At 48.3% G+C, this 15,404-nt stretch overlaps 5 protein-coding genes across 5 annotated transcripts; 2 read left to right on the top strand and 3 right to left on the bottom strand.

The window, feature by feature from the left end:
• The first annotated feature begins 1,864 nt into the window (after window positions 1-1,864).
• On the top strand, window positions 1,865-2,131 carry LY89DRAFT_686193 (uncharacterized protein). Its single transcript, XM_018215230.1, has one exon. The coding sequence runs from the start codon at window positions 1,885-1,887 to the stop codon at window positions 2,086-2,088; it is 204 nt and encodes a 67-aa protein (XP_018069799.1). The 5' UTR covers window positions 1,865-1,884; the 3' UTR covers window positions 2,089-2,131.
• Window positions 2,132-3,358: 1,227 nt separating this feature from the next.
• LY89DRAFT_708259 (uncharacterized protein) lies at window positions 3,359-5,668 on the bottom strand (the record flags this gene model as incomplete). Its single annotated transcript, XM_018217673.1, has 2 exons — window positions 3,359-5,012; window positions 5,191-5,668. The coding sequence occupies 2 exons, from the start codon at window positions 5,666-5,668 to the stop codon at window positions 3,637-3,639; spliced, it is 1,854 nt and encodes a 617-aa protein (XP_018069798.1). The 3' UTR covers window positions 3,359-3,636.
• A 2,572-nt stretch (window positions 5,669-8,240) lies between these two features.
• LY89DRAFT_588326 (uncharacterized protein) lies at window positions 8,241-10,374 on the bottom strand (the record flags this gene model as incomplete). The annotated part of the gene is made up of 3 exons (XM_018209475.1): window positions 8,241-8,296; window positions 8,344-9,173; window positions 9,221-10,374. The coding sequence occupies 3 exons, from the start codon at window positions 10,372-10,374 to the stop codon at window positions 8,241-8,243; spliced, it is 2,040 nt and encodes a 679-aa protein (XP_018069797.1).
• Window positions 10,375-10,849: 475 nt separating this feature from the next.
• Window positions 10,850-12,699, bottom strand: LY89DRAFT_686191 (Undecaprenyl diphosphate synthase). Its single transcript, XM_018215229.1, has 3 exons — window positions 12,153-12,699; window positions 11,843-12,102; window positions 10,850-11,792 (listed from the first exon to the last, which is right to left on the bottom strand). The coding sequence occupies exons 1-3, from the start codon at window positions 12,372-12,374 to the stop codon at window positions 11,237-11,239; spliced, it is 1,038 nt and encodes a 345-aa protein (XP_018069796.1). The 5' UTR covers window positions 12,375-12,699; the 3' UTR covers window positions 10,850-11,236.
• An 87-nt stretch (window positions 12,700-12,786) lies between these two features.
• On the top strand, window positions 12,787-13,587 carry LY89DRAFT_537984 (uncharacterized protein; the record flags this gene model as incomplete). The annotated part of the gene is made up of 2 exons (XM_018208123.1): window positions 12,787-13,050; window positions 13,099-13,587. Coding segments are annotated over 2 exons (753 nt in total), but the record flags the coding sequence as incomplete, so codon positions are not given.
• Between the last annotated feature and the right edge of the window lie 1,817 nt (window positions 13,588-15,404).

The following is a 15,404-nucleotide window of genomic DNA, read 5'->3' as shown; positions in this document are numbered from 1 at the left end:
CTGGGTCTGGACATGGGGGCAGGCACCAGGACTTTTCATTTCAAGTGAAGATCAGCCTCGTAGCCTTGAGAAGTGGTGCATGTCCGTCCGTTCTTTGTCCAAACAATCAATCATTCCTCTCATGACTTGAGAATGGTTTGTTGTTCTTGAAACGCGGCCGTCACATCCATTCTCCGACCGACCTCATGGCATTGTCATTATTGCGTCTTACACGCACCGTGCGAGAGCGGTACAGTATCGATCGCTATCGTCAGCCGTTACTGATGTTCTACTGTACCTACTCCAGAATGTCGATAATGGCACCGTCGTATCTCGGTATCTGTGGTCGACAAGTCCCTTTCCGTTTTCGCGCATTCTTATCTTTTGGTGGCAGCGATATCCTCTCTTGGTCTTGGCATTCGATAAGTAAATCTTACCTGCAGCAGCACAGCACAGCACAGCACAGCATGCAGAAAGTACCGTAGCTCGCGTAGTACCTCGAACTCCGTTGTCGTGAGGTGCATCGCATCTTGCGAAACCTCCATCCATCCCGTTAGAACAGATGAACCATTTATTACGTCGGCCTGCAGCAACATGAATGATCGCCCTTCCCGCTTCGAATCATCACGAGTCCATTCAAACCCCCGAGACGACGACATCCATCCGGCATTTGTATTTGTATCATGTTGGGTTCAGCTCCCGAAGTACTCACCTGTCTCAGTATCTGCTGTGCCCGATAAGCAGTCCGGCGCAAAACATATCCTAGTATTGAATACTGCTTATCGTGACCTTTTTTTATCTTCAACGAAAATATATTGCCATCGTCACCTCGTCGGCTGTGCCACCAAGACACGAAATTTGTAACGTTACCAATCGTCTTCTCGTAGGCGCAGCGAAGAATGCAATATACCTATGATGCAGATGTTCCTTCGACTCAGCCTCGTTATACGTTGTTGTCCATGCTTCCATTCTTCTTGTGGTAGGTGAGCACGTGAGGCTATTCCGGGTTTTGGAGTGGCGGCGTCGAGAGTTTTCGTTGCCGAGACGAGAGGTTCTCCATCTCAGGCCCGAAACATCAGAGATCGTTTTAGCGATTTGGAGATCCTGTCCTGTTTCTCTTGATGGCACCAGTGCGGATCTCAACTCCCAGTCTCTCGTCTCTCATTGACGCTCCTCTTTGATATTGTGCTATCTTCCCTCCAAGTCTCTGCTTTCTGCTTATTCATATACCTAAGAAGTCTTTATTCGAAATGGAAAGACTTCTCAAAGCTTACATTATGTCGGTCGAGATACGGGCTTGGACTTTTGAGGCATTTCGATCATTGTCCCAACTCTCTACAGTATTTCAGCACTTGGCAAAGTCAGGAGCAAATCTGAGTACTTCATCGCATACCAGATTTACGACTCTAGTACAGAATTCACGATCTTATTAGTTGTATTTCATATCGCCGAATTATCTGTTCTTTTTGGTTACAATTTATGACTTTCTTAAGTACGCACTTTTAATTCAAGAACTTATAATACCTGAACATTGTTCATCTTTGTTGCACATCAACGAATTATCTTTTAGTCTCCAAGAACCATGTGCTTTAATAAGTCAGAAGTAACTTTCAAGACATCTGGCCAAATCAATGTCTAATCCGAGCACGGACATAGCAGAGCTAAGGCTTTATTCAGCTTTCCACACTTTCTGCGCGATTAGCGGGATCTGCGCTCTACGGGGAATCCCTACTCCCGATGCGCCTTTCTCCCTTCCGCTCCTCTTTGATATTGTGATACCAATTCCCTCTAAGTCTCTACGCTTTACTTGTATGAGCGTCCTCGAAGCCGCACAATGAATCCGCACTCCGCTCCCCTCCATTGATCAACGGGATTTGCTCCGACATTGAGAGACTGGGAACGCACATGAGCCTCCTCGACGTTCCTCTCGCACTCCTACTTTGTCTACCTCCAGTCCTCTTTCCCGGAATAAGCGCTGTTCTTCCACGGCGGAGAGGAGGTTCGTTTCGCCTCTCCCTTCTGGTGCTGTTCCTGCTGAACTTCGTGATATCGTCCTCTTCCTTTCATCAAGGGGTCAGCCCGCAATTGCTTTCTTATACTGTACAATAAAGACTTCTTATTGTACCACCAGCCGAAATCACATCACCATGCTACCATTTTCTCCCAAATCGTGGATTTGTCTCATCTGCCGAGCAGTAAAGAAATCCGTAAGCTGGGCGAATCCGTTTCCATAGAGTCAATCTCCACGATGCCGAGCTTGTTCATTACCTAGAAGGACAATCTTATCTTGACATTGCAATGGTATCAAAGGCAGCACTTCCTGAAACTCCAGGACGTCCGAAAGAAAGAGCACAATCAACAGGGTGATTATTTCCCAAGTGCTTGTAGTGCCGGTAATCGGCTTCCCATTGACGTTCAGGACGCACTTTACGGCTCTCTCGGCGAGGAGAGAAGCCTGGCCTTGATTTGAAAGTCGGTCCAGATCATATCGAGCCTAAAAAGGACTCTCCGCGCTGGTCTTGCTCGTGGGGCTCGTAGGAGACCCAATTTTGGACAATCTCAGAAAGGCACCCCGATAATGGAGTCATCTACACTCCTGAGCTCGGCAGGAGGGGAGGACTGTCTTCTACACAAACAAGGAAAGAATCCGCGTTTGGACGCCCATTAACCCAATCCTCCACCCTTTCTCAGCACTTGACAATTTCCCTAACTCAGGAGAACCTCTCCTTACATACCTTATCTACCTCTAAATTCGCATCTCAACAACGGACATTGAAAACCATCCCTATCTACCTATTGTACGTCCCATATCCTTAAAAACATATCACCGCCTTCCATCTAGCAAGCAGAGGCAAGGAAAGACAATTTGACCAGAGCGCATATTCAAAGGCAGTACTGACATTCTACAGCAGCGAAGTACGACATACATACCGGTTCTGGAACCGACTCGTTGAAAAAAATACTGTCGTCTCACTGAGAAACAAGTCAAGTGCGCCCATCTGGTCCCGAAAAATCCCTAGAGTGCTTCAAATCAATCTTGCATCTTTTGCGGTCGAAGGCTATTATTTTCTTGCTCGATCGATCGATCGAACAGCAGCGGGGGGGTTTTGCTCGGTATGAAAACGCTCGCTCGTTGAAGATTTGGAAGCTTGGAAAAATACTATCATCTCTCGGGACATTAGGGCCTGAGACATGTGGGGATACTCGGTTGTACTTTTGGTGCCTTCCTGGTGATGCTGCCATGATGGGGTCGGATTATGGCTCTTATGTAGAGGATTTGCTCGTAAAATCTACTCTTTCTCTTTGTTGTCTGGTGTGAGGACGTACGTTGTTCTTGTCGCTACGGGGCAATTCACTTATTACATAATCTTGAATAGAGGAGGAGAAGATTTGTTTGATTTGTAGTATTATTCCCGACTTTTCGCTCTGTTTAACGCCGAGATGAAAGCAAAAGATGAATGACAGAAATATAATCATCGCTATGCAAAGCTTGAAGTACGTTATGCTACGAGAGATCCTCTACCTGTCGATATCCAAGAAAGAAAGCACTCATCGCTAAATCCAAAACCATGGACTTTTCTCCCGCTATGCAACCCCAAAACTTAACCTAAATGCCCCAAAAAATCAAACAACAACAATCATAAAAAAAAGAGCCAATCACCGCTTAAACATATAATGCCCATACATCCCCCCCACCTCCGCCCGCGCAACAGGAACCTTCCGCATCCCCCAATAACAAGCCCCCCACTTCCAGCCCCTCCCGCCATCATCCGTGACCCTGTCCCTCTTCCTCACCAACCACGCCCTCCTCCCCGCCTCCTTCACACACCACCCCACGCGATCCAGCACGGGCTTCGAGCGCTCCAGCCGCTTCAAGACATCTGCTCCGACCTCGATAACCTCCAACGGCTCCGCAACGGACTTCAACACCGGACAGCGCGGCCCGAATAGGGAGCCTAGATCGAGTTCCGCGGACGACAGGTCCGAGACGTCGATATAGCGCAGGGAATGCGGCGTCCAGGATAATTGTTGCGGTAAAGGTAGTCTTTCGTCGGGGACGAAGAGCGCTTGGATATCGGGCAGGCTGAGGTGGCGGCCGAGACCGAGCTCTTCGATGTGTTTGGAGAGCGGGAGGAGGAGCGGGATGTGTGTGCTGTCCATCTTGCTGCCATTAAGGTTCAGGGAGCGTAGAGTGGAGGGGAGACGAGGGAGGAGAGCGGTGAGGAGGGTTGCGGGGAGCATTTCGTGGGATTTGGGGTCCATGGCTAGGTTTAGGTAAACGAGGTGTTGGGCGGCGGGGTGGGTGGAGAGGAAGTCTACGACGGCGGCGCCGTTGAGGAAGGAGCATTTTGAGAGGTTGAGGTGGGTGAGGCGGGCGGTGGGGGGGATTGATTGAAGGGCGGTGGATGTGATGCGTGTGTGTGCGACGTCGAGGTGTGTTAGGTGTGGGAGTCGAGGGAGGAGGATGTCGAATGTTGAGGAGGGGAGGATGGTGCATTCGTGGAGGGAGAGGCGGGTTATTGGTAATGCTGCTGGCAGCAAGTCCGGGGTTGAGAGGACGTTGGTGAATGCATCTCGGAAGTTGGCTGAAGAGCAAGCACAGAGATCCAAGGCCTTTAAACGGGGTAGGTCGCAAAGCAAGGTCTTCAGAACTTCGGAGCTGAGATCATTGTCGATATGTTCTTGAGCTAGAAACTCTCGGAGGTTAGGTGTCAAAGACAAGCATCGAAGAAGGGTTTCTGGGATCAAATTCATCGTCTCAGACCTCTCTCTAGCTGTCATTCCCGCACAAGTAGGGTTGAAGTGCGAAAAGTCAAGCCGCCGGACGATCGTTCCGAGAGCTGGGTGAGAAGAGACATGAGACAGGAATTTGGCGAAGATTCGAGAATGAGGGATGGTCACTTGGTTGTACAGCGTTGCTAAAGTGACCGAGTGCATGGTGTGTGAAGTGAGAAGTAGGGACATTAGGTCGATATTTCGGGCTGAGAAGCCATTGGGAGGTATGTCAGTTGCTAGTTGGTCAATGATTGCACCTGGGAAGATCATTAGTAAGATTCTTGAAGATTGATATAGGAAGAAGAATTGAAGAGAAAATTGATAGAATAGCAAGACGTTCAAAAATTGTTGGCCATGTGATGTATAGATACAAACAATTGAAGAACTGCGTCGAGTGTCCAAGGGAATGAAAGTAAGAAACACATCTAGACTCACCAAGCAGCTCCGTAGGAAGACTCTCCAACCTACTCTTCCCCGTCTGCAAAGCACCCTTCTCCTCCGTCACCACATCCAAATCCATCCTATCCCTATCACTAATCTCCCACTGAAAGCCCCGATGCAATCTCGCCAAGTCCGAATAGCTCTTGCTCTTAACATTCTTAATCGTCTGCGCCATCAACGGGATATCCTTCCATCCCCTGAACCCATCACAAGGCGTGAATGCAAAGAGATTACTCTGAGGATTCGTCAACATCCCGCTCCCCAGCTCTGGCTGTCTCTCGAATTCCAATTCGGGGGTTCTAGATCCAGTAGTAGAAACGAAATCGTCAAGAATAGCGTCCTCGTTGTCGGTATTAGAAACCTCGTTTCTAAGATACGAGCTCGTTTTCGAATCCGTGAATGACTGCGCGATACCACCGTGACTCTCCTTAACACTAGAGAAACTCGAGCGGTCAACGCGATCCGTGGTCATCGGGGGTGCGACGTTATTCTTTGTCTCTGTGGTAAGATCGGTATCCTGTACTGGAGCAGGTGTAATTTGAGATGGAGGAGCTTTGCGCCTCAAAGGCAATGCTGAAGAAACGGCCATCGTGACCAGATGGGAATTTCCTCCCAACGCTTAGCGACCCCGGATTTATATCAAGCGGCGGAACAGTACGGCACCCAAACTAGCCTCGCACAAACCCAACTCAACCAGTCCAGGAATTAAAAATTATGTATCGATGATGGGAACGGTGAGCACGAACACGAACGATATCTGCTGGCAAGATGGCACAATCCTGCTGCGATGTTGTGTATTCGCTCCGCCAAGGCGCAACAGATATAATTCTCTGACACACGTTCCCCTGCGCTTTAGTCAAGGAAACTGCTGCTTCCCCGCCTTCTTTCCCCAGACCGGAATTTAGATCAGGTAATATGGATAACCTATGTCTAATGGTCTGCTGCAGCGTCAGGTCCCAAAAGAGGAGGTTCGAGAGTAGTCGTGAAGTATTGGAAATGTAATATGTAATAAGAGTGTATGCGTAGGAGTGAAGATCAATAGGAAGCTCTACCGTGCCACATGTGTTCGTAGTGCGTGCGTGCGGTGCGTGCAGCCAGGAGCAAAGGGACCAGGACAGGACCCCTTCTTAAAGCAACGGACAAAGAGAGGCGGCGGCGAACGCGAATGAGAAGCAAGGAATTGAGTAATGAGAATAAAGAAATTGCTCCAGCCTTGTGATTAGATTTCCTCTTTTCAGGTCCGGAACTCGGAAGGACTAGACTAGCATAGCATAGCAGCTGGGGAACTTTCTGCCCGGGCACTAGAAAGAAAGAAAGAGTTTTGTTTTGTCAGAGATGGAAACGAGAGGTGAGCTGAGGCTCGTGATGCAAAGACTGGATAATAGGTAATCGCTTCCCAACCCAAACGTACGTTACTCACTCGGGCGGCTCGCCCCTCTCTCTGGCTTTGACACAACGAAATCGAGGCTTGGCGGTCAAAACCTTCTCTGCATTACCTCATCACGCGCCCTGATTGGCGGGCGCTCATCGATTCACACCCTCCGATTCGACAATGGGAGTTTCTGTTATTTTATGCTCGAACATCTGAACAGCGAGATACCTTGATAGGCAGCATGAAAGAAAAGGAAAGTTTTGCCATCGTGACGAAAGAAGTCGCAATCATGCACCACCACTAAAAATAAGCCGAGAGCGTGGTCGCTTAGCAACGGATTGCGGAGATGGACGATGAAAAGCTGACGGACGATGCAAACAAACAAACGACCGACGCAAAGTCAAAGTCCGAAGACGGACCACGTGCAAGTTCACAGCCTGATCATATGAGTCAGGTTCTCTTTCATCCTTCATTCCTTGACCGCTATTCTCGTTGCCCGAGTAATGTTTGTTGTGGAGCAGAAGAAAGTTCTTCGTGCTCGAGATACCGTGGAAGTTGGGCGAAGAGCACGAGATACAAGGCTGACGAGCCGTGTGTATAAGAACACGTTGATGCTTGCTTTTGCTTCCCCGGATTTCCCATCTCTCTGCAATGCAGGGGATGACAAGGTTAGTGCCCGCGTTCAAAATGCCTCAAGGTTTGGATCGGGATCGATCACGTGCGGATGTCTTTGTTCTTGTCCCATGATACTTGACCGGATCAGATGGACAGGGTCGAAAGCTCCGAGTCACGGAGCTTTTTTCCTGCTGCTTGTTTGTCTGTCTGTCTGTCTGTCTGTACCTTGTGTTCTTCCCCTCTTCCTCATGATCACTTCTATAGTTTTTAGCTGCAAAAAGAAGGGACTCACTCGCGGTCCAACCGCTTGTACAGTACCAACATTTCGGGCAATCTAGAGCTGGAGCCACACCTCTTCATTACGCCACAATAGCCTAGAAATGGAATCTTGCATGTTGTCCCGTACAGGTTCAAACATTGGTAGTACCATAATCGGGCCCAAGCAAAAAGAAACGAAAGCAAGGCTCTGCAGCCGTGTATGATCCCCGATGTCCTCTTTCCACTTCACTATATTCTCTCACACATCTCGGGCATTTACTCCAGCCTTCTTTGTTCTACGAGACGGAAATCTCCTATTTTCTCGTCAATCACGTGCTGCATCAAATTCTGCTCCGGTGACGCAACGCCTCATCCTTTCGGCAAGCAAACAAGTCACACAAAATCCCTTTCTCACCTCAGCAAGCATCCTTCACTTGAACTTTCTTTGATCATAACGACATTTATTAAAATGTCTAGAAACAACGATCGACCTCGGGAATTCTATCTCACAACGCCCCCCAAAAATCTCGATAAAAGATTTTCATATCCATTCCACACTCCAGGAAGAAGAAGGGAAAAAAAAGAAGTCGCCACACAAACCCAGCACGATCCATTTCCCTATACCTTATGTCCAGGTTAAGGATAGGATAGGACATCAAACTCCGATACCCTATAAACTCCCATTATTCATATGAAGTCAGATAATATGCATCCCAGTTCCGTTTCCCTATGTACCGTACTGTCCCCTAAGAATTAATGCCAGAATGGGATTATGAATTTTTAAACAATGTAAGGCTGGTCATCGACGTTTCTGATTCGGCCGTTTCTTTATGCAGTCGTCGCAGAACCATTTTGCTGTTCATCGTTAGCCTTGATCTTATGGAGAAGGATGAGGGTCTTACCATTCCCTTTCGGCGCAACCTTCAGTCCTACACACTCCAGATGGAACCATTCTCGTTCACAGTCTGGCGCATCACAGCCTACCATCTCACCATAACTGACGCCGTTACAGTAACAATAGGTGGGCTCATCTTCAGCAATCTCCTCTTCAACGTCCTCATCGTTGATGTTGCTCGCTGCATCATCGCCGTCATCGGGTTGCACCTGTTGAGCAAGAAGCTGCTGCGCTGCTGCACCGGCACCTTTCTTGTGACTCCGTTTATTGATTGACGTCGTCTCCAAAGCCCTCGATGATCTTGATCGTATTGCTTCTGGGAAGGATGGAATGGCCGGAGTAGAGGGTTTGCTAGCGCGTCCACTCTTCGTTGTCGTGATGGTGGTGGTCTGTATATCTTGCATGGAGCTGCCATTGGAATCTGGTTCTTCCTGCTTGGTCGTGGTACTGCCTTTCCTGCTTCCCACAAGAAGCCCACCGACCATTTCTGGAGGACCTTGATTAACATCTTCGAGGAGATGTTCGCCTTTGGAGTTAGAGCCCGTCTCTTTCATGGTCACTTTGACCTCTGGTATACTTCGCCCTGTTATGGTAGCCGCTGTGCCGAGATCTGGCGTCCCCACTGCATTACCATTCTGCTTGCTAGCCACTTCGGACGGAGCTCTCTTCTCTATGATCGATTGTGTCGAATTCTGTCTACCTCTCACTGAAGCTGGTCTGCCATTTGTAGGAGGAGGTGTACCAGTTCCTACTCCTTTCGGCTCTGGGAATGTGGATCGTATGGGTGAGGAAGCCAAGGATGGGGACATCGCAGCGGAAGTGACGGTGTTGTTTCTGCTATCATGTAAGTAATTAATATGAGTCCGGATGCTTGAAGTACACACCTCTTTCGAGTTTGCCCAGTGCCCGCAGCAGCTCGCGCCCGCTTCTTTGGCTCTGGCACTGGCGTTTCCCGAGGGCTTCCTGTTTTTCCTTTGGCAGCTGTACCATTACTGCCAAAAACGGAGCTCAGAGAGCGCTCCATGCCAGCGCCACCAGCTGCTGTCTTATTATTGGCGACCTTCTGTCTCTTAGGGGGGTTGCCATTTGTTGTAGCACCATTTGTGATTCCTAATCCCACACCAGCATCGGCCGCCTTTCGAACCTTGCTATTGCCATGTAGCTTCTTATCTTTTTGCCGGCTTTCTTGATCGTCGAAATCGGAGTCGGCATGCTGAGTCTTCCCCTTCTTCCTCTCCAGCAGAGCTTGCTTTCTAGCGTCACTCCTGGCCGCTGCTTCGTCGACCAAGTGCTGAGCTGCCGCCGATAAATTGTTCGCAGCAGCAATTTCTCGTCGCGAAACAGCGCCGGTCTTGGGTACGCGATTTTCAGGATATGCCCAATGTGTACTGCTGCCATATCGTGCTTCCTCGCTGATCTCGAGCTCGATGTAAGGGAAGCAGTCGTCAATTCGCGCAACCTGCTTATTGAGTGCTTCTGCAGCCGTAGCTATAACGTGATTCTTCTCATCCAAAGACACTAGCATGTTCGACATCGTGTACGCAATCCGTTGGAAGAGTTGCCTTCGTGGGATATTGGCTGGTTCGAAGGTGTAAGCATCGCCGGCCTCCACAACAGAGTTGGCAGACCCGGCATGACCATTTATGATAGAGCCATTGAGACTTCCTTGTGCGGACATGGGAGCAGAAGTTGGACCGAGAGCATTTTGTGTTCGATTTGGAAGAGGGGCACTGAGTGCTGCGTCGATCAACTTTCCCAGTTCTTCTTCTGGCGCAAAGATTTTGGCATCGACCTCTTTCAATAATGTAAAGTGTCGCACGAGCTCCTTTGGCAGAGCTGTAATAGCATCTGCGAAGTGTGTAATCGCGGGAAATATCTCGATCGAATTCTCTTCGAGACCGCTGTTAAGTGACGCTCGGGATCCGAAGGGTCGACTGCCAGAAATTGAGGATCTTGGGGGATTGTTTCTCGTCTGCCGTAAAGGCTGAGCTCTGCGACTCGATGCCAAGTCAGAGGAGGCTTGCTTTGAGGTCTTCATCGTGGGCGATTGTGGTTTCGTCAACCCCGGAGGTGAGAAAGAGGAGCACCGAGCAGCGCTGGTGAAGTGCGACAAGCGAGAGAAAGGTCGTCCAAAGTTCGGAAATTGATATTTTAGTTCATGAATCACATTGAATTTCGTTGTTGACGAGTGGGAGGGCTTGGGAACACCTGGGATCTAGAGTAAAAGCAGGTAGAATAGAGGGACCCAAATTCGCGGTAGGTATGCTTTCTCCCACCGCCTCGATTCTGCCGCTTTATCTAAGCCAACTCACATGACGTCCGGGAAGTGCCGGCTTTCCAATCCTCCGGGATATTGCTGAATCACATCACAACTTCGTAATCAGGGCGATTCACAGGAGTAAAGAGCTAGGCCATAAAAGTCTTGAAAGGTATACACTGTAGCTGAATATTGAAGCTAGGAATTACTGCAGAGAGCTTTGAGCCTCATCAAAATTAGTCCTTGTCTAGAGTTTAGTACCTTGGTTGAGAAGCTTTTTGGGCTTCCGGAATCAGAACTTTTCTTATAGATCATATTCTATCTATAGCTTGTGGCTTCTGTCTCCTCATTTAGGAGACGGGACGCTGAATTCGTCTCATCCGCACTTTTCGAGGAGACGTACTACCTTTTAAACCAGGTATCCACAAGTTCTTGCCTGAAATAGCTCCCGAATTGAGAACTTTACTAAATGAGCACCAAGTAACTCTGACCTCATCACTAGGATGCAGTCTCTTATCATGATGATCAAAGTCAGACCTCCATACTTTTCGCTAACTTCAGATGATTAACTCCCAACTCCCATCGCCTGATGCTTTGCAATAAAGCTCTATTCTCTAGCATGCTATGCTGATCCACGAGAAGACTACCGGACCTTCGTCTTTGCACTCAATGCCTTCTCATCGATATGCTTCTGTCTCCATTGCCATTCCACTAACACTGGCAAGAACTGCCATAGATCAAATTCGGGCCATAGACAGTCTAAGAAGACTATCTCTGTATCTTCATGACATTGCCAAAGCATGAAGTCACTTAGCCGCTTAACACCACTCGTCCGGACGAGAAGATCAAGAGGAGGATCACCAGCAGTGAACATGTGATCTCCAATCGTGTCCGAACTTATTGTCTCGGGATCTGGATAGACGTTATTTTCTCGGCTATCTTGGGGAGGTGTTTCCGGATGCAACGTCGTTGACGACGAAACTGATTCATCAACGTCAGAAGCATTGTCTGGTGTTGGCGAGCTGGCACGTAGAGGTGAGGTACTGAGGTTTCGAGAACGAATCTTCTGTGTGATTCTTGTTTGAGAGAAGGGCCGGGCGTGTGCTGATAATGGTTTTGTATAGTCCTCCACTGTAGCTTTAATAGCAGTGGTAATCTCGTCCCGTGAAGTGTATGGGAAACATATATTCAATACACAGCTATTCCAGAAATTAGGTTGTGTTCAAAAGTCCTCATGGTAAATACATACTCGCCGTTGTTTTTGGTCATCTCCACAGCTTTATTCACAGCTTCCGCAACGTCCGGCTTGACAAAGTTTTTGTTGCCTAGAACCCGAATGCTAGCACCGTATTTGTCCAGCAGTTCCCCATGCTGTGACAACTGGAACAGCTTGATCTTCGCCATCTCCATTAAAGCATCGACCTCGTACTTCGATCGTTTGAAGTTTTCTATACTAAAAGCATAGACCGTGACAACCTTCACTCCAGACTTATAGCAGACCTCTAATATCTGAATATAACATTAGCAAACGTGCTAAATTCCGATTTGCAGACGCAAACCCTTGCTAAAGCTTCAAATCCCAGATTATGTCCTTCCACTGTCTCGATTTTCTGACTTCTGGCGAACCGCCTGTTTCCGTCCATCACAAACGCTACATGCTGCGGTATTTGTCCTTGCCGTAAGGCACCGATCAGAAGTTCCCTTAACTGGTTCATGGCCCATTCCACTGGTGGTGACTCCAGCATCCATTTCCGCAATTGTGTGAGGTGTATTCCAGACATCGTGTACCCAGGTTACCAACAAGCTATCCCTGTAATGTTGTTGTGTGCTGTCGTATGGGCAGAAGATGATTTTTTATCAAATAAGAACGGTTTAGGAAGCTGTAGGACGTATCGGCAAATGCGATTGAGCCGGATTCATTCAGTGAATTGTGTTGCGAAAGCTGTCATCATGTCGTTGGCACATGCGTTGAGGACGTTTCACAGCGTCCAAGAAACGGAGAGCCTCGCGAAGCCTGTCGGGCCACGTTCTAACTTACATCGCGGGGAGGCTAGCAAAGCAACGACTCTTTACCTAGCACTTCCGAGCAAGTCGCAATCGCACACCGAATGTCTCTCGTGGCATGAGATATGATTCGATGATACATCTTTAGAGCTTCAAGTTGCGCAATCCGACTACCGGCCGGGAATCAATATGCTTTCCACCGGCTTCGCAGATGCTCCCGTCTCTCGCAGCCTTGCGTACGGCATCGTTGCTGCATCCATCCTCGCAAGCATCACAGATTCGAAGCATTACTTCTATATCCAAGTCGATCCACACCTGTGGAAGTACTACCAAGTATGGCGGATATTCACATATCAGCTGTGCTACACAAACTCAACCGAAGTCCTCTTCGCCGCCATGACAGTATACAATATGCGAGTGATTGAACGGTTATGGGGGTCCCGTAAATACGCTGTAGGTGCATCCTATTTATCTTGATATTTGACTGACAAGAAATCGCAGTCTTTCATCCTTCTGTCCTTTTGCTTCGCTGCAATCGTCCCACCTATTCTACTCGCCCTTGTTCTTCGACCCCTCTCCTTCAACACCTTCAATTACCTTCCTGCAGGCCCGACACCCGTTATATTCGCTATATTAGCACAGTATTATGCAGTCATACCTCACGTCTACAAGTACCGCATCGCAGCATCAGCAGCACCTCCTACCAACGAGCCATTTGTCGGCCTTACCTTCTCAGACAAATCTTATGTCTACCTACCTGCGGTCCAACTAGCTCTATCCCAGTTTCCGGGCTCCTTATTATGTGCGTTTGTGGGCTGGGTAGTGGGACACTCGTGGCGGAATGAAGTCTTGCCAGTTTCGATGATGCGATGGCGTGTACCCGGGTGGCTGGTAGGAATTGCTCCTCGAAAGAGAGGAGAAGATTTTGAGGCAATGAGACGAAGACTGGAGGGAGAGAACACAAATTCAGCCATCGCGACGGGGGCAGATGGTGGAGGAGGAGGGGAAGCAGGGAGGAGGAGACCTCTAAGTCGCCAGCTGCTGGACCAATTTCGAGGAGCATTTTGAGGGATGAAATACGAATCGATGATTGACTGCTTACTCGGGTTCTCTTCTATAAGCATCTCAGTGAATGGTGTGCATTCATGGCAGTGGCTACCGTATAGTACGGTGCTCTACAAAGTTCGGCCAATTTAGGTATGCTCTAGGAGCGGTCCTCAGCTAAGTGAAGCAAGAATTTCTTTCCTCTTTGTGCTACACACCAGACCTACTTCAATACTTGTCATATCGTTCAAGAATCAGTCGAATCATCATTTACATCTGTTCAGCGGAAGCAAATCTCCCATCTCATCCATGCTTCACTAGTATGTTCTAGTACTCGTACCGTATTTAATATCAGCAGAATTCTTCAGTCCCCAATGTCGGTCAGGTCTGGGATGATTCAGCCCTAGGCTCAAATAGTTTTGTTGCACATCGCAATCCAAAACGCGGCCGCCAGCGCGTGAATCTCTTGTCCAACTTTTCCAGCCCCCACCTCGTTCCTGCACAACACCCATAATGCCAGTTCCATTATCGAACGATCAAAAGCTCCTGGAGCTCATTCATAATCTGAAGAGCCCCGACTTTCAATGGCTTGAGGATTGGACTTGTGGTAGTTGAGTAACTTATGATTCCGTGGTCAAAATCTCTAGGTTTTGTAAATATGAAGGGAAGAGATCCGAAGGTGAATCCTTGACTGCTTGTTGTCTCATCCAGGACATGAAGAATGCAGTACGAGGCTCGAGTATTTCTGTCCCATACTGCACAACATTACACGAATATATTTCGACATGGTAAAAATAGGCACCATAGGATCTTCGAGCATGTTTTATCAGTGATACCGATGCATCATGCTCCCATACCTTCTTGTCTGAGCAGTCATGCACAAGATCTGAATATATTTGAGCTTCAGGTTTCAGCGGCTACCAGCTTAAAGCCGTGTTTCTGCTGGCATGAATTGGAAGCTAAGTTCTTTCAATAATTCCCCGCTCTTTTGATCTAGAGTACAGGACAGGACAGTATTCCCATCCTGAAAACCCTGGTAGTAGATGCCTACCTAGAGATTGTTTTGACTCTTATGCTGTGGCTACTTAAGGTCGGATCTGGTTCGGAAGCACACCCTCTACGCAGATGTCTTGAGCTTAAGTTTAAATGTTGGATCTACCTACCGTGCCAGCTTGTTATCATGTGGGATTTAAAGTGGTGTGAATGAGTAAGAGGTTGATGTCGGGTGTGAGAGAGTATTTTTAGAGATGTTGATTGGGTGTGCGACTTCGATTACGGGGACGGGGACAGGATTGGTCCTTTTATGTAGTAGCGTGCACCGATGTTCAGATTCCTTGTTTGCAGATTTTCTACTTCAGAAGGCGGTTTGACGCATCTAACTAAATACCCAGGGTTCGTAGTCTGCAACTCGATGTTTAAGCCACGAGCTTCAACTTCACACCAAAAACTAAAAGATGCCCACGATTATATCAGGCAGGAGTTCCAACATAGGGCTGATGATCTATTTGTTCTTCGCACACAGGTCCAGAGACGCCGAGAGTCGAATTCCCGGAAATCTGAACCATGCAGCCACAACGCACGGCCGGCAATCGACGTCCCCGGGTCCTTGACCGACATTTGGCCTACTCTTGACAGTAAGCATCGAGAAGAGGGAATAATTGCAAAACTAAAATGAAGGGCGGTTAGACAGGAGTAACAAACATATAGGATGTCAGATGAAATGTCACTGTCAAACAGCTGCCATCTCGGCTCCGTTCATCTCA

The sequence above is a fragment of the Mollisia scopiformis genome, assembly GCF_001500285.1.
Source record: "Mollisia scopiformis unplaced genomic scaffold LY89scaffold_15, whole genome shotgun sequence".
Classification (NCBI taxonomy): Eukaryota; Fungi; Ascomycota; class Leotiomycetes; order Helotiales; family Mollisiaceae; genus Mollisia; species Mollisia scopiformis.
The sequence above is the reverse complement of the archived record's forward strand: the minus strand, read 5'-3'. Positions and strand labels throughout refer to the sequence as shown.